This window comes from Salvia splendens, chromosome 5 (genome assembly GCF_004379255.2).
Source record: "Salvia splendens isolate huo1 chromosome 5, SspV2, whole genome shotgun sequence".
NCBI lineage: Eukaryota > Viridiplantae > Streptophyta > Magnoliopsida > Lamiales > Lamiaceae > Salvia > Salvia splendens.
In genome coordinates, this window is record NC_056036.1 from 39971 (window position 1) to 58202 (window position 18232).

Here is an 18232-nt window from a genome sequence, read left to right on the forward strand (position 1 = left end):
CCCTAACACTCAAAGCTGTCCAATGGGGATAAAACGACAAAGAGGAAAGCAAAAGGGAATGCCACTATGAGTTATCCAACTATGCTTCCGCCGCCACCCAATCCTTCGCTGGATAAGATGTCTGACTCTATGTAGGAAATGAGTATTACCTTGCAGATGTGCCATCTAAGAGCCTTGATGGCATCAACAATATCGGAGTTCGAGCTCGAGTTGCAAAATAAGATGATCGCCTTCATTCACGCACAAATGAATAAGAAGAAGTAGTTTTTTTTTCATTTATAGGACTTGTAATTTTTAATTTCTAGGTTTGTAATTTTTTAATTTCTAAGTTTGTAATTTTTAATTTCTAAGTTTGTAATTTTTATTTTCTAGGAATTGTAATTTTTAATTTCTAGGGTTTGTAATTTTTAATTTTCGACTGAACAATGAATTTTCCTTGTTTTAATAGTTCAATATTTTCTATTTTATGAGTAAAATAGCTTGTAGTTGTAAATATTGTAATATTAATAGTTAGTGTCTGGATGGGGCATGCCGGGTTGTGGGAGTTGTGATCTGACCCCAAAAATTAAAGGAATGAAGACGTGGAGGGGTCTTGGGACCTGAATCCAGGATAGGGTTAAGGATTTTCTTATATCTCAAATAATTGAAGTGCGACTACTTTACATTATTTTATGTTTAGATTATGCATATACTTATGCTTGTACCTAGATGCTTTATCTCATTTAGTTTTTTGTTTATAAATTTTTTATTCAATTTAGATCATCATCAATGCTTTACTTTAAATTATATATAGTCTAATTTAAGTTTATATCTGTTTTAGTTTAAGTGTAATTGTTTTTTTTATAAAAAATATATAAGGTGAAATACCATGATCCTTTACTCTATATGTGGAGGTTACTAGTCTTCTCGACATGGGCGAAACTACATGGAATAGACAAGGGAATTAGCTCTTACTAAATTCATTTTGTGACACTTCTTCTATTATAAAGTTCAAAATTTTTTTTATCATATTTTACACATAAAAGCCCTTATTAATAATTTAAATTACTTAGACATATATTTTTAAAATAATATTTTCAAAATTTAGCCCCTATTAATGTAACTTTGCACGTGTGAATTGAGAATACACATCACAATACCGGACGTTATATGCAATTTTCAATTCCTTTAGAGTATCCACTATGGTCGCCCCACTAATATGCCCTAGTGATCGTCATATCAACATTAGTCCGGTCTTTCCTTCTGCAGTGGTTTCGCCCACCGTGTCCACCCTATCAATTAAACTCATTTTTCATTTAATTTTTAATGTTATATTTTTTCACATATTATAAATTACAAAATTAAATATTAAATTTAATGAAAAACATACTTACTTAATTTTTTTAAAAAAGTTACAAATTTTATAGTATTTAATTCTAATTTTTTTGTTTTCAAATAATAAATAGCAAAATATAATATACTACTATAAAAAAACAACAAATTTAAATAAAATACTTACATTAATTGAAAAAAACACTTAGATTACTTAAATTAAATTTGTATTACCATAAAAATATAAACATGTTTATAGGAAAAAAAATATAAAAAAAAGAATTGAATAAAATGAGAAAAATATAATAAAAGTCAAAATTAAAAACAAATGTTGAGTTTGGACTTGAACCCATAACCTATAATTTTTAAAGATAAATTTACCTATAGGCTAAACATAGATTTTGTATTGAAATCAATACAAAGATTTATATAAAGCAACAAAAATTCAAATTTAGAACATCGAAATTATAAAAAAACTTAGAGTTTATAATTTCGATGTAAACTCTAAGTTTCTTTATAATTTCGATGTTTTAAGACCCGAAATTATAAAGAAACTTAGAGTTGGAAACCTATCTATAAAACTAAAAAAAAAAAAAAAAAAAAACTATCTATAAAACTACTATGTGTCCTACATTGAAGTCACAATGAAAGTTAGAGTTGAAAACCGGTTTACTCAAGTAATACAAAACTTGTTCATCAAATATCCATTTTTTAGTATAGATCATTGTAAAAATTATACTAGTTTTTTATTTTTATTTTTATTTAAAAATCGATATTTATAATTAAAAACGATAAAAGATTAAAGACGTATAAACATAAATTAGGAGTTGTAATTTAATTACTCAATCTGGAGCTGCACGCAGAGTTGCAGCAGACTCGTCAGATCCACCTTATTCTGTTCTCAAACACAGCGGCGGCGCCGTCTGCTTCCCAGTTGCTCCCGTGAAAATTGAGCATTCACCGCCGCTTTCAGAAGTATCGTCTCCTTAGTCTTTCCGCGATAATCCGAGATGCAGAAAACAGCGCAGTCGTGGTTTTCGGGCTGGCCAAGCAGCGATCTCGACAAAACGTCGTCTTCGCCGTCACTTCTCTCTGATTGGAACGCGTATGCCGCCTCTTCCGAGCCCGCCGCCGAGGATTCGCCGTTCGATCTCGAGGCGGCTGTGCTGTCCGCCAACGACAGAGTCACTTCCACATTCAGCTTGTACGTATTAATCTCCAAACCTAGAAAAGGTTCAATTTTGATTTGTGCTTGTCAAAATCTAGTTCGGTTTCTAAATTTCATGCCTCGTTCGATCCAAATCCGTAAATTTAATTTCGAAGAATTTGATGCCTTCCATCCAATTGATTACAATGTTATTGTTCGTTCTGCATAAGTTGTACTCCATCAAAGATTGGATTTTTCCATAGGCCATAGCTGTCCAAATATGTTTCAGCTGGTATTTTGAGCCATCAGGAACAATTTTATACGTGGCTGCATCTTGCACTTGTTTCTTCTTCAGAACAATATACTATATCTAGATGATGTTATGAAGGTATTTGCAGATATGGCTATACCATGACGATGGCTGATTTTCTCATCTGAAAGTCTTAGTGTTGCAGTTTTGAGTCCTATAATTCATGGTATAGGGGTAGGGCAGTCTTGAAGCCTTGAATCCATGGTTTAGGGCTGTTTTAAGTTTTGCAGCTTCAAATACTAGTAGTAGAATTCAAGCTATAGGGCATTAGCAACCTACTGCCTCCAAGCTGTGATATTGATCTCTACGCATGTGAGCATATAATCTACACCTTAAAACTCTCATTTGTTCCCTTTTCTTGAATTAGGGTTACAAAAGGGGTGAGGGAGTTACCTGGGAGTTTCAACTCTGCTACTAGCAGCGTACCATCGGGGAAGTCTCTCGTGTATTTTGGCTTCTTCCTTGCAGCTGGGTTCTTCTTCATTTTCATTGGTTTCACCATATTTCTTCCTGTGATGGTGCTGAAGCCCCAAAAATTTGCAATCTGCTTCACAATCGGGTGTGCCTTCATTGTTGGTTCGTTCTTCACCCTAAGAGGCCCCAAGAATCAGCTTATCCACATGCTATCGAAAAAGGTATTCTTGGGATATAATCATATAACTCCTGCTTGTGGTGAGTAATTTAGGTTTTTGTTGTTGCCACAGAGACTGCCTTTTACACTGGGATTTCTTGGCAGCATGATTGGTACTGTTTATGTATCCATGGTGCTCCACAGCTACATCCTCTCTGTTTTCTTCTCCGTGCTACAGGTGCTGTATCATATGTTATATGTTTAACCATGTTTGGATCATGTTAGATAGCAATTTGAGTATTTTTGTGATGTTAGGTGCTGGCTCTCTTGTATTATGTTGTTTCCTACTTCCCTGGAGGATCGGCCGGACTGAGGTTTCTTTCCTCATCACTCACCTCCTCCATACTCCGTTGCTTTGGAAGAAATATGGTGAAACCAATGAAAATATAAAATGCAGCATAGCAATAGCCCCCCCTTCAATTCACTTTGATTTTAGTACATAAACATCATAATCATATCATATTTACAATTAGTTTTGAGTTTAGATGATTTCGATAAATATCATTAGCTTTACTCGTGTTAAATTTTCGTATTCACCTCGTCTATGCCTCTTAATCTGCATATTTCGCAGTTGATATATGATCTGTACGTAAAAGTAATATGGACTATTTGACATTGGATACACTTATGAAATTAGTTAGTGAAAAATTTCTATTAGAGAAACCGTTGGCTTGACGGTTTTCCAATCTCCTCAAGCTTTATTTGCGCCATATTTTATGGTGCCTTGTCCTTTGCTTCGGGAGTAACAACATTAAATTTCAACAATAAAAACAAGAATAAAAATAAATGGACATAAATTGTACATGTATTAGTTTTAAAAATAATACGAGTGAGATGAATTAGTGGAATGTGGAGTCGATTATCATTTATGGTAAAAATGAACTGACTTCTATTCGTGAATGGACCGAAATTGAAAAACAGGATTTTTATTCGCGGATGGAGGGAGTAATTTATTTGAAATCAATTAAAATTTATAAATCTATTTTCAATGTAAAATATTGAAAAAGTTAGATTATGTACAGATTATATACATTTATCACTACTAAAAAATTCGAATATAACTATATAAAAAAAATAAATACACTTATGTTCATGTACAAAAAGAACGGCTAAGGACATTTTTTAATGCTGTCTAATTATACCACCAACACTTTATAAAGTGTTCTTATTGTTGGTGTTCCAACTAAAATTAGGAGACACAAATAAAAGCGTTCTAAAAAATAAAAGATTAAGATAATTTGCCCTTAACACGCTTTCTTTGCGTCATAAATTATGAAAATTTTCAAATGGCAGTAATTGCTTCTCAATTTTTATGTCCTGTTCAAGATAAGTTTTTTTTGTAGTGTAAATAGTCCTATAGTAATTAGTTAATAAAATCATCGTTAATTTTAGTGAGGTTTTTGGATAATGAGCCTGTAAAATGTACTAAAGCTATAAATCTTCAACTCTAAGGAATTGACTTTGCAAGCCGAAGCTGCATTAATCACTACTGTTTGATTCTTACTTATAGGGGTAACCAGAATCATACACTCTGTTACTTAAAAAATCAAAAAGAAAATCATCTTTGTGAAGACAATGAGATAATCTTGTACTAATGTGGCCTCAAAGGAAGTTGCATTTTTCCATTTCTATTTCTCTATTACTCATCCCTTTGCTTTTGATACTAGTTGTTGTTATACCTTTCAATCCTCAAAACTCATCCTCCTTGTCATTTTCATGGAATTCCTTTACCTTCTTTAGCTCGAATTTGTCATCTCGAGAAGATTCAACTCATGAATACACAAATGTAAGATCACTAACATTCTCAATACAATATTTTTCCAAAATGTGGCATATCATCATTTTTGTCTTTTTTGGGCAACAAACAGAGAGAAGAGCGAGAGAGGTTGAGAAAAAGTGAGGCGGTTCTTGCAAAAGCAAGGTCTTCCATTAGAGAAGCTGCTGCAAATAAGGCTCGGTTGATAGGAGATAACGAGTATATTCCACAAGGGCCAGTTTACTGGAATGCTAATGCATTTCTTAGGTGATTATGGTTTCTAATAGTTATCCTAATCTTGCATGTTTTTCAAGAGATTAAAGTAGGTTTTGGGTTGCAGAAGCTATCAAGAAATGGAAAGGGTGTTCAAAATTTATGTATATGAGGAAGGAGAAATGCCCATATTCAGGGCCGTCCCGACAAAATCAGAGGCCCTGTGCAAAAATCTAAAATGAGGCCTACCACTATAGAAAAAAAGACAATGCATTTTAAAGCTATATGATAATTAAAGAAAAAAAGACAATGCATTTTAAAGAAATATACTATAGAAAAAAAGACAAATTGATGCGTTTGCGCTGCTCCCAATCGCAATGGCCGACGATGGCAGGCGCTGCAGAAGCGATCAACGATGGCTCTGGTGAGCTGGTCCCTGTTGCGGCGTTTGTTGATGAGGAACACCGAACACGAACAGGCGGCTCCCAGGTCTACGATCGGGAAAAGAAACCGATCAGAATTGGAGTCACGGTGCTAGAAAAAGGCCTGGACGTTGCTATACAAGAGAAATAGCTTTGTTGGGCTGAAAAAATAGGAATACATGTATATGAGCTGAAATATTTCAGAGGCCCCTGAAAATTGGGGGCCCTGTGCGGTCGCACAGGCCGCACGGGCCAAGGGACGGGCCTGCATATTCCACAATGGGCCATGCAAGAGTATATACTCCACAGAGGGAAATTTTATGTATGAGATAGAGAGGAGTGTGGTTTATCGAACACGCGATCCGAGGCGAGCCGATGTGTTTTTCTTGCCTTTGAGTGTTGCTGTGATGGTTCAGCATCTGTATGAGCCAGGAAGCAAGGACAGGGAAGCCTTAGTAAAAATTGTTTCTGATTACGTGCAAATGGTTTCTGTGAGGCATCCCTTTTGGAATTCTAGCCTTGGTGCTGATCATTTCATGCTTTCTTGCCATGATTGGGTAAGACTCTCTTGATCAATCATAGTATAGATGATGTATGTCTGAATTGTTGAGTTGATTTTCAGGGTCCATTCTCAACAAGGCATGTTCCAAACTTATTTCACAATTCAATAAGAGTTCTGTGCAATGCCAATACTTCAGAAGGCTTCAACCCTCTGAAAGATGTATCATTACCTGAGATCAACCTCAAGACAGGGCAAGAGAGCGACTGGCTTCTTGGTGGCACTCTGCCTCTGCACCGCCAGTTCCTGGCCTTCTTCGCAGGCAGCTTGCACGGCCGCATAAGGCACCTTCTCTTGGGGCATTGGAAAGGCAGAGACCCCCAAATCAAGGTCTATGATGAGCTCCCAACAGATGTTTCTTATGAATCCATGTTGAGGAGCAGTAGGTTCTGCCTCTGTCCAAGTGGCTATGAAGTTGCTAGCCCGCGAGTGGTGGAGGCCATCTACTCGGAGTGCATCCCGGTTTTGATATCTGATGGGTACTTGCCACCACTCGGTGATGTGCTCAACTGGAGCGAGTTCTCGCTAGTGATAGAGGTGAAGAATATAGCGAATATTAGGAAGATACTGACGAGCATTTCAGAAGAGAAATATCTTAGGATGTATGAGAGGTTAAGGCAAGTGCAGAAGCATTTTGTTATGAATAGACCACCTAAAAGATTTGATCTTTTTCACATGATTGTACACTCTGTTTGGCTTAGGAGGATGAATATCAGAATAACAAACATGTGATTTTAGTGGATATTGGTGGTGTGTTTTTTATAACAAGCTATCCTCTTTTAGTTAATACCGAAGTCAAATTGATACAAGTACAGTTTCTTGCTAGAAAATCAAAATTATTAACTTTACAGACAAGGGCTGAAAACCAAAAACCAAAACCTCATACTAACTCTGCATTAAACTAGCAATACGGCTAAACACTTTAGAAGCTGCCCATGTATATATACAAAACCATCTTCAAGAAGAAATAGAATGATTTTTTGAGCATTTTGGCCTCAGGGTTCCCCTAAAAGCCACTACTTTACACTCAGTTCAGTGTTCGTTGAAAGTCCCAAAAGAAAATTGTTTGGGATTTGATTGTCAATGCACTTCCGGGAGAAACAGTAGTTACTCGGCCGTTAAGTTGTGTGATGGAGTACGTACTAAACAAGCCCAATAGCAGTAAAGCCCAAGAAAGAGTATCAGTTCGGCATGACTAAAGAGTATCAGTCCGGCATGACTAAAGAGTTCAGTTCGGCACAACCAAAGAGTTCGACCCCAGCCTACAGCTCGGTAAAAGCCAACCAATCAAACTCTGCTCTCAGGTCGGCATCAAGCTCTACTCTCAGATCGGCAAAAGCTGCTCGGCAATAATTCAGCAGTTCGGTCTCAGTATTTGACCGAACTAGGAGATAGTGGACTCATGCAGGATTTCCACCTCCACTACACCCACGATCTATTTAGTGGTGTCAAGCAGTCATTAACTCATGCAGGATAGTGGACCCATGCAAGATCGCCACGATCTCCACGACATCCACTACCTAGTAAATAGCTGCATGCCACGATCTTGGTCCTTTGTATAAATAGAACCTAGATCTGATAGATAGGGTTACATTCTCTCGATCTCTAGAGATAAAATACAAAATAGCAAGTCTGTATTGTAAGCTGTAGAAAACAGATCAAGCAATACAACTCTGCCCTCTTTTCTTCCCGTGGACGTAGATTTACTTCAGTAAATCGAACCACGTAAATTCACTGTGTCGTGATCTTTATTCTCTACCAGCATTTACAAACATCAGAAATTCGCGGTCTCATCACTGGCGCCGACTGTGGGAAACAGAGAACCAAATTTGTGATAAAGCGAATTTTTGACCCTTTTTCCACCCCAAAAAAAAAAAAAAATGCATACCAGATCACGTAACACCCATAATACCGTTCGTGATAACCGTGAGGAAGCTAGTCCAGCTCGCAGGTCTGAAAAAAGGCCTCGGGAGACATCTACCTCCGGTTCTCACGAAGAAGGAACAAGCCACTCCAGGAGTCATCGCACCGAGTCTTCCCAGCAGCCCGATTTAAATGAAGCTGTCAAGCTGTTCTTGGCCGAGAAGCAGGAGGAGTTCTTAACCTTCCTGCAGAAGAGCCAACAGCCGGAGAAGACAACGGCGGATTCTCCCTCCTCATCCAGACATGAAAGTCACTACCGCAGTAGGGACGTGTCTTCCAGGAGAAAGAATCCTCAACCCCGACATGTTCCTGTTCCTCCTCGGTACCGGAACCACAGGAGAACTCCATCTCCTCCGTACCGAAGAGATATCGGGTTCGCCATGTACGGAGCATTAAAGACTCCGTTCTCGGACGATATCACCCGAACTCCTTTGCCGCGGAACTACCGGACACCGTCAATGACTTATGACGGGCTAGTGGATCCTCATGACTTCTTGGGACGCTATCAGTATAATATGGCGAACCAGGGTCTCAATGAGGTCCATATGTGCAAGCTGTTCCCCGAGCTGCTCATCGGGAACGCCAGAAGGTGGTTCGACAGCCTTCCTCAAGGCAGCATTAGATCCTACCGAGATCTAATGGATGCTTTCCACAGGAGGTTCTTTCAGAAAGCGGAAGCCCGGATCACTTCGGCTCAGCTGCTTTCTATACGTCAAGGTCGCGACGAAAAGATCAGCGACTTCATGACGAGATTCCACAAGGAATGCCTACAAGTAGATGATCTCAACGATCTACTTGTCATTTCGGCATTCCAAAATGGAATCCTGCCCGGAGCTCTCTACAGAAAGCTCGTGGAGTGCGGTCCGCAAACAGCTCAAGAGATGTGGGGCATTGCGGACCAGTTCTCCCGTGCCGATGAGGCAGACCGTCGCAAACGGTCTTTAGACAGCTCATCTAGAGGAGACGAAAAGAAGCCCGATCATAGCGATCAGAGGTTTCCTCGCCGAACTCCTTTTGAAAGAATTCAAAGGGCACCGGTACAAGGCAGATTGGGGCCACGTCTCAATCCTGAGAAGCCGCCCGCTCAGTTCGTACCATTGAACAAGTCAAGAGCGGAAATTTTCGAACTGCATTCCGATATGTTCGAAAAGCCAAGGCGGACGACGAAATCGGCTGCGCGCCGACCTCAGGATCAATATTGCTCCTTCCATCAAGACTACGGTCACGATACCGAGGAGTGCCGACATTTGGCTGCAGGTATTGATGCCCTTGTGAAAGCAGGGACGTTAAAAAAATACCAAAGCAAGCAGCCGAAAAAGAACAAAAAGCAGGGAGGTGCGAACTGCGCTCCTCAGGATCCGAAAAGGCAACAGGATCCCGAAGACGACAACGAGCCGCAATATGATGGAGTAATCCAAACTATTGACGCTCTCCCTGCCGGGAAGACTAAATCGTCTCTGAAGTCATAGAGCAGAAAAAGGCTTTTGACGAGCTCAAAAGTTATTTAGCCGAGCTTCCAATTCTCTCTGCTCCAACAGATGCCGAAGTGATTTTCTTATACTTAGCGGCATCCGATCAAACCATTAGCGCGGTGCTTGTACGAGAAGAAGGCCTAAAGCAGTTTCCCATCTACTTTACAAGCCGAGCATTAAGAGGTCCAGAAACAAGGTATCAACCTCTGGAAAAAATTGCTCTGGCGTTAGTAAATGCAGCAAGGAGACTGCGGCCATACTTTTATGCTCACAAGGTATGCGTCTTAACCGATCTGCCTCTTCGGCAAGTTTTGACCAAGCCAGAAGCATCAGGCAGAATCGCCAAATGGGCCATAGAGCTGGGAGAACACTCAATCGAGTACCTACCTCGGAAAGCCATCAAGGGACAAGCCTTGGCAGATTTTCTTACAGAGGCCAAGTTCGATCAAGCAATCCCTGTCATTGCCGAACAGAAAAATTCTGCCAATGCCGAACTAGCACAGCCCTTGGAATCCGAAGTAGAGCCGCCGGACTGCTGGAGCGGATTCGTAGATGGAGCTTCAAACAAGATGGGAAGTGGAGCTGGTATTTTACTCGTCGCTCCCGACGGACACGAGGTAACCTACTCACTTCGGTTCCTATTCCCCACTACTAATAATGAAGCCGAGTACGAAGCCCTCCTTGCCGGACTCCAGTTAGCGCAAAGTCTGCTCGTCAAATCTCTCAAAGTCCATTGTGATTCACAAGTCATAGTAAATCACATGTTGGGTACAAGTGAAGCTCGTGACGAGAGAATGAAGAAGTATTTGGACAAAGCGCTAAGCATCAGCCGAAGTTTCTCCTATTTTCGGATAATCCGCGTTCCCAGAGCGGAAAATAGCCGAGCAGATACCTTAAGTAAGTTGGCCTCAGATCCGAGCTCAAAGGCGGAAGAATTAATGCATCGAAGCATTGATGAAGCCGAGGTACATTCAGTATCCAGCTCGCCGAACTGGATGACGCCGATCTTGCAGTATCTGGATCAAGGACAATTGCCCGAGGATAAGAGAGAAGCTCGGAAGATCACGTGCCGAGCACTTCGGTACGAACTTCATGAAGGAGTCCTCTTTAGAAAGTCTTACCTCCAGCCGTTATTGCGGTGCGTAGGACCAGAAGAGACGGACTACATCCTCAGAGAAGTTCATGAAGGATCGTGCGGTAGCCACATCGGAGCCAGAGCTTTAGCTAAAAAAGTTCTGAGATGGGGATATTATTGGCCAACCTTGGTACAAGAAGCAGTGCAGCTCGTCAAGACATGCCCGAAGTGCCAAATCCATGCAAATATCCCAAGGATGCCGCAGACCGATCTATCCACTATGCAAAGCCCTTGGCCTTTCATGCAATGGGGCATAGACATAGTGGGACCACTTCCTCAAGCTCCTCGGCAAATGAAATTCCTAATCGTTGCCGTGGACTACTTTACGAAGTGGGTGGAAGCTGAACCATTAGCTACGATAACGAGCTCGAAGGCATTGGATTTCGTCTGGAAGAACATAGTGTGCCGATTTGGCATACCCCACATCCTCATCTCAGATAACGGGACTCAGTTCACCGACAAGACGTTCAAGAATTGGTGCCAAGAGCTGAATATTCAACAGCGGTTCACTTCGGTCTCTCATCCACAAGCAAACGGACAAACGGAGGTAACAAATCGTATCCTGGTGAAAGGGTTAAAAGCTCGGTTAGAACAAGCCAAAGGACAATGGGTAGAAAATCTCCCTCAAGTCCTATGGTCCTACCGAACTACACCCACAACCTCCAACGGTGAAACTCCGTACAGTCTGGTGTACGGCACTGAAGCCGTAATTCCGGTGGAGATCGGCGTGCCCAGTCCCCGAACTCTAAATTTCTCCTCAGAAATGAATGACGATGGACTGAGAGCCGAGCTAGATCTTGCCGAAGAAAGAAGAGAATTGGCATGCATAAAAGCAGCCAAGTACAAGGAGCAAGTAGCCCGGTATTACAACCAAAGGGTGAAGAAGCTGCAATTCCAAGTGGGAGATCTCGTCTTGAGAAACAACGAAGTAAGCCGAGCAGAAAAGCTGGGCAAGCTCGAACCCACATGGGAAGGTCCGTATCGGGTGTCAGAAGTCCTCGGCAAAAGGTCTTACAAATTGGCTCACATGTCAGGAGAACAGGTACCCCGAACATGGCACATTTCCAACCTCAAAAAGTTCCATTTGTAAGAGACAGTCCGGTCAGTCAGTCTTGAGTCCTGTTCAGTCAATGTGCTTTATTTGGTTTACTTGGTCTTTATTTGTCTCTGTGCGTTTTGTCTGTGTGTTTTGTCTGTCTCTGTGCGTGTCGTCTCTTACAAATGTTACTGAGGTATCTTGTTCTTCGAAGGCTGATCCCCTTCTTAGAACATATACAAGCCAACGATTGTGAGTCAAAGCTTCTACAGAAGATACAAGACCACAATTCAGCTTAAACAAGCAGTTCGTCTGAAACGAGCTGCAATAAGCCAACGATTGTGAAGTCCAAGCTTCTAAAGAGGATACAAGACCACAATTCAGCTTAAACAAGCAGTTCGTCTGAAACGAGCTGCAATAAGCCAACGATTGTGAAGTCCAAGCTTCTAAAGAGGATACAAGACCACAATTCAGCTTAAGAATCAAGCACTTCGTCTGAAACGAACTGCAACAAAAGTCCGGTTCTCGCGATAAAACTTGCCTGAATTAGGACAAGGGAAAGTCCGATCCACGCGATAAAACTCGCCGAATTAGGACAAGGGAAAGTCCGATCCCCAAATTAGGACAACGGAAAGTCCGATCCGAGCGATAAAACTCGCCAAATTAGGACACAAGCTTAGTCCGGCCAAAGATGTTTATTTCATCAGACCAAAGACGAGTCCGGTCAAAGATGTTTATTTCATCAGACCAAAGACGAGTCCGGTCAAAGATGTTTATTTCATCAGACCAAAGACGAGTCCGGTCAAAGAAGAGTTCACTTCATAAGACCGAGGACAAACATCAACTTACCCCGTACCTTTATTCAGAATGCCGAACTAATTCACTTCGCTTTCCGGGGGGGGTAGTGATGGAGTACGTACTAAACAAGCCCAATAGCAGTAAAGCCCAAGAAAGAGTATCAGTTCGGCATGACTAAAGAGTATCAGTCCGGCATGACTAAAGAGTTCAGTTCGGCACAACCAAAGAGTTCGACCCCAGCCTACAGCTCGGTAAAAGCCAACCAATCAAACTCTGCTCTCAGGTCGGCATCAAGCTCTACTCTCAGATCGGCAAAAGCTGCTCGGCAATAATTCAGCAGTTCGGTCTCAGTATTTGACCGAACTAGGAGATAGTGGACTCATGCAGGATTTCCACCTCCACTACACCCACGATCTATTTAGTGGTGTCAAGCAGTCATTAACTCATGCAGGATAGTGGACCCATGCAAGATCGCCACGATCTCCACGACATCCACTACCTAGTAAATAGCTGCATGCCACGATCTTGGTCCTTTGTATAAATAGAACCTAGATCTGATAGATAGGGTTACATTCTCTCGATCTCTAGAGATAAAATACAAAATAGCAAGTCTGTATTGTAAGCTGTAGAAAACAGATCAAGCAATACAACTCTGCCCTCTTTTCTTCCCGTGGACGTAGATTTACTTCAGTAAATCGAACCACGTAAATTCACTGTGTCGTGATCTTTATTCTCTACCAGCATTTACAAACATCAGAAATTCGCGGTCTCATCATTGTGCATGCTGCTGCGGCAGGGGGTAAACACCAGCTGTTGGTCCCACCATATTGATGGAAATGCTGATGGGTGGAGATTGTTGCAGCGAAAGTGGGTGAACTTTTGCTGCTGTCAGTGCGTGTGCAGGGTGGGAAACACCAGTATAAGTTCTCTGGGCAGGCTGTGTTGGGGTGAAAGCCAGTTGGCCCTGGCATACACTTGAACCTTCGGTCTGAAATGAAGCAATGGACAACAATAACACATTTTCTATGTTTTAAGATAGAGCAGAACCATAGCATCAATAAAAACCTATCGTTCAACAGAAGACAGCTGAATCCATACACAAAGAAAAGGTAATCACACACACACACACACACACACAATGAATTTATATATCCCTCTGACACCAGCCATTACCTTGACCATGTTAAACAGACAACAAGAAGAAAAATTACCTGCTGTTCACTGAAAAACATGTTATTTTCCTTTACTTCCTAATTCGATTTAAATATCACAGCTCCAGTTTCTGAACTAGAAGTGTGGCCAGTCAGGGGAACACTGTATGGCCACATAATTGAAAGGGACTCCAACATGATTTGAATATGATGTATTCGATTCTTGTTCTTTCTGAGGAATCAAATATTTGGCAATTGTCCCATGTTGGTTTGGATATACATTGGCACCATGACGTGGCTGGGGAAATGCACTGGTGTTGAAAAATTGAGGGATAGCATGTGGTGTGACATAAATTGGGGAGAAATAAGGAGCATAAGAGCATCCGCAACGGTGGCGCTGCTCGCCACCGCCGTCCGCGCCGCTGGTACGGACGCCACCCGCCGCCGCTGCGCTCGCTGGCACCGTGCCAGCGAGCAGCTGACGTGGCGCGCCCTCATTCGTCAACGGCATAGCCGTTGGGGTTAAATAATTTTTTTTTTAAAAATTGGTTTTTAATTAAAAAAACCGATAAAAAATAAAAAAAAATTTCACTTCCCAAAAAAATTATATCCGTTTATAACCGTTTTTCCCACTTTTTATTTTTTTTTAATTTTTTTTACCCAAAAATACACACTTTCATCTATAAATACATCCAATTTCACTCCCAAAAATTCACATCAAACTACACAATTCTCATCATCATTCTCTCATCTCCATTCTCATCTTCAATCTCTCATATCCATTTTCATCTTCATTCTCTCATACCCTACAACATCACTATGTCCGGCCAAGGCGATAACCCTACGGGCTCCCACGGTTGGAACCCCGAATGGTTCGGTTCACAACCATTTCCTAGTCCGGAAACGGAATATTCGGCCCCTCCTCAAACCCAAGATTCGGCCGTTCCGGGTGGCTACCGTCCATACCCAATCGACGACCAAGGTGCCTCCGAAGGACGATACGGGTGGACACCAGAGCCTAGGCCTACCGCCCCCTCCCAACCTCCGCAAGCTCCTACTCGCGGCAGCGGTGTCCGCACATCGTACACGCCGGCGGAGATGGATAAATTGTTCAAGGCGTACTTCGAAATCTCCGAAGATGCGGCGGTTGGCACGAACCAATCGGGCGATCACTTTTGGTGGCGCGTATCTCGCCGGTACAATGCACATCGGCCGCCGGGAACGATCGAGCGCAACGAGAGTATGGTGCGCAACTGCATCGGCCGAGCCAACGACGAAATTGGCAAGTTCAATGGCTATTTCCTCCAGGAGTCGCGGAATGCCGGGAGCGGCCGGAGCGAGGTCGACATCATCACTGCGGCGCTGAGCACATACCAATCCATGAACGGTAAGTCGTTCAAGTACCTCAACGTTTGGCAGGAAACGCGGTTCCACCCGAGGTATCTGGGAGGCGTAACATCCTCCTCTAGCGGCTCCTCCAAACGGTCAAGGTCGGTATCCATATCCGACTCCGTCTCCGAAGAAGTGGCTAGCCAACTCGCCGGAGCTAACTTGGGTAGCCCCGACGCCGGACCAAGCGGTTCCCAACGCCGACCGCAAGGAAGGAAGAAGGCGGCGGCCGAGCGCCGGCGCTCCGCGACTCCATCGGCCCCCGCCCCCGAACCCGCACCCTATGTTCTACCTCCACCCCCGAACAACTCGTTGTGGGCCCTTTTGGCCTAACTCAATATGGCCGATAGGTCAACTATGACCCCCACGCAACTTCAAACGCACGAGGGCATGATAGTGGGTCTCCAAAAACAATTGGGGTTGCTGCCGCTGGATCAGTAGTCTTCCTCGGGTAATATTAGCCAATAATTATGTAATTTTTAATTTTTAGTATTTTAATTATGTAATTTTTAATTTTTAGGATTTTAATTATGTCTTTTTTATTTTATTTGTATTTTGTAATATTTATTGTGATTTTTTTAATGAATTTTAGTATTATGGAAATGTTTATGTTTAATTGAATATTAAATTAATTGTGCTCGTCCTCGCGGAAGAGCACAGTTGTGGGTGTTGTGCTTTTGCCAGAGAGCAGGCATGAATAGTACCGCCCGGGCCCACAACCGTGCCGCTGGCAAGAGCACGGTTGTGGATGCTCTAAGAAAAGAATGGAGGATGATGGGATAGATGGATTCCAGCAGGCTGACAGAAAACAGGAAGATGTTGCTGGTTTGCAGAAATCGCATTCGGCAAACGTGGGTGACAAGAGGTACTGGAGAAGCTGTGGACATAAGGTCATCCACAACACTGTCTCTATACCGTCTCTTAAACCGTCTCTTAACTACTATTTGAGCACTATTTGAGGGCCCCACTGTCCTTTTTTCCTCCATCTCTTAACTAAGAGACGGAACCTGCAACGCTCCGTCTCTTAACCGTCTCTATACCGTCTCTTAATTACTATTCATTCAATTTAATTTATAATTTTTTTTAAAACCCAATTCAATTTAAACAAACACACTTTATTAAAATTAAAACAACATTACAACTTAACATTACAACCCAATTCGGTAAAGAGGTCGGACTGTTGGAGCACGTTTACGTCGTTGTTCGAGCCAGGGACCTCGAAGTACGCGTGCCAGATCCAAAGTCGGTAGTCGGCAACGGCCTCGAGTACAACGGTTGGGTGGGTGCCTTTGTGGCCGCTCGTGTAGGAACCCCTCCAAGCCACCGGGCAATTCTTCCATTGCCAGTGCATGCAATCGACACTGCCAAGCATCCCGGGGAATCCGTGCACTTGTTCGTGCAGGTTGAGGAGGAACTGACAATCCTCCGTGGTTGGCCTCCGGAGAAATTCGTCACTGAAGGCTGCCCGGACGCCTCTGCAGAAGTTGAGCAAGCACAAGCGCCCAGTGCTGTCTCCGATGTGCAGGTATTCGTCGAATATGTCGGCCGTTTGTCCAGTCGCAAGCTGCCGGATGGCTGCAGTACATTTCTGCAGCGTCGTGTGGCTGGGACGACCGACCGCGTCGAACCCTTCTCGGAAGAACTCCTCCCTGGCCGCCAAAGTATTCGCTATGTGGAGAAATAGCGGTTTCCGCATGCGGAAACGGCGACGGAAATAGGTATCTCCCCAAATCGGGTTATCGCAGAAGTAGTCGCGTACTAACCGTGCGGCGGCTTCCTCCCGGTTCCGATTGATGTACTTCCGGGAGCGTCGTGGGGGTGGTGCGGCTTCCTCCGCCTCTCGTCGTCGATCTTCTTCGAGTGATTGTTCCATTAATTGACACATTTGCTCAAAAGGATCCATTTGTTTGAATTGATTGAAGATGGAAATTGGAGTGATAGAGAGGATTTGAGAGGAATAGATGTGTGTTTGTGTTTGAAATGAGTATGAAATAGAATTATTTATAGAGTAAAAAAATTAAAAATTTTAAAAAATGAAAATAAAAATTTAACGGTAATATTACCGTTTGAAAAAAAAAAATTTAATTAAAAATCGATTTTTTTTTAAAAAAAACGAATTATTGCGTCATCAGTGACGACGCCCACTCGCGGGCCAGCGAGTGGGCGTCACGCACGCATGGGGACGTGCCACGTGCCCCTGGCGCGTGACGAGACATCTCGTCTCGTGTCTCGCCGAGACGAGCTACGCGACGAGACGGGAGCGAGATAGAGACGAGATGGGCGCTGCAATGCGTCTCGCGGGGGTCTCGTCTCTCCGAGATGAGACGCGAGCCCGGCGCGAGACGCGTTGTGGATGGACCCTGCAATTGAAGTCAAATAAGTACTACTGAATCCTATAAATCAACAATTTCACTGGGTGCCAGCGACCGAGCCACCTCAAAAAATAGGTATATATTGGAAATGGGAAAGTCGCAGTACAAATTATCCAAGCATAGATACAAGTCCAGATATCCAAAAGTGTGAATTCGAAACCATATAGTGAGAAATTGAAAATGTAATTCATGAATCCCAAATTAATTAGTTTCAGCAGCCATGACCTTATCAAGTAATCAATGTTTTTTTCTGACACAAACTTTACTAGGAGAACAGGCAAGAGGGAGCTGAAGAGATTCACGCCATCCACAGCGCCGTCTCTATACCGTCTCTTAAACCGTCTCTTAACTACTATTTGAGCACTATTTGAGGGTCCCACTATCCTTTTTTCCTCCATCTCTTAACTAAGAGACGGAGGCTGCAACGCTCCGTCTCTTAACCGTCTCTATACCGTCTCTTAATTACTATTCATTCAATTTAATTTATAATTTTTTTTAAAACCCAATTCAATTTAAACAAACACACTTTATTAAAATTAAAACAATATTACAACTTAACATTAAAAAAGCGAAGACATAATTAAAATTCTAAAAAAATAAAAATGAC

General features: G+C 42.3%; 2 protein-coding genes across 2 annotated transcripts; both read left to right on the plus strand.

Annotated features, from left to right (window-relative positions):
• Positions 1–2157: 2157 nt before the first annotated feature.
• Positions 2158–3923, plus strand: LOC121802426 (protein transport protein SFT2-like). The gene is made up of 4 exons (XM_042202099.1): positions 2158–2515; positions 3136–3403; positions 3473–3577; positions 3655–3923. The coding sequence occupies exons 1-4, from the start codon at positions 2322–2324 to the stop codon at positions 3787–3789; spliced, it is 702 nt and encodes a 233-aa protein (XP_042058033.1). The 5' UTR covers positions 2158–2321; the 3' UTR covers positions 3790–3923.
• A 1365-nt stretch (positions 3924–5288) lies between these two features.
• Positions 5289–7081, plus strand: LOC121802368 (probable glycosyltransferase At5g03795). The gene is made up of 4 exons (XM_042202035.1): positions 5289–5422; positions 5496–5568; positions 6048–6347; positions 6413–7081. Exons 2-4 carry the CDS (start codon positions 5509–5511, stop codon positions 7079–7081), a joined length of 1029 nt encoding a protein of 342 aa, XP_042057969.1. The 5' UTR covers positions 5289–5422; positions 5496–5508.
• Positions 7082–18232: the final 11151 nt, after the last annotated feature.

Bases quoted from the DNA above. Each gene is read 5' to 3' on its own strand.
- LOC121802426 (XM_042202099.1), top strand. From the start codon at position 2,322: ATGCAGAAAACAGCGCAGTCGTGGTTTTCGGGCTGGCCAAGCAGCGAT. The intron at 2,516-3,135 runs GTACGTATTAAT...TTCTTGAATTAG, and splicing joins GTCACTTCCACATTCAGCTT to GGTTACAAAAGGGGTGAGGG. The intron at 3,404-3,472 runs GTATTCTTGGGA...TTGTTGCCACAG, and splicing joins TCCACATGCTATCGAAAAAG to AGACTGCCTTTTACACTGGG.
- LOC121802368 (XM_042202035.1), top strand. From the start codon at position 5,509: ATGGAAAGGGTGTTCAAAATTTATGTATATGAGGAAGGAGAAATGCCC. The intron at 5,569-6,047 runs GTCCCGACAAAA...GCACGGGCCAAG, and splicing joins AAATGCCCATATTCAGGGCC to GGACGGGCCTGCATATTCCA. The intron at 6,348-6,412 runs GTAAGACTCTCT...GTTGATTTTCAG, and splicing joins TGCTTTCTTGCCATGATTGG to GGTCCATTCTCAACAAGGCA.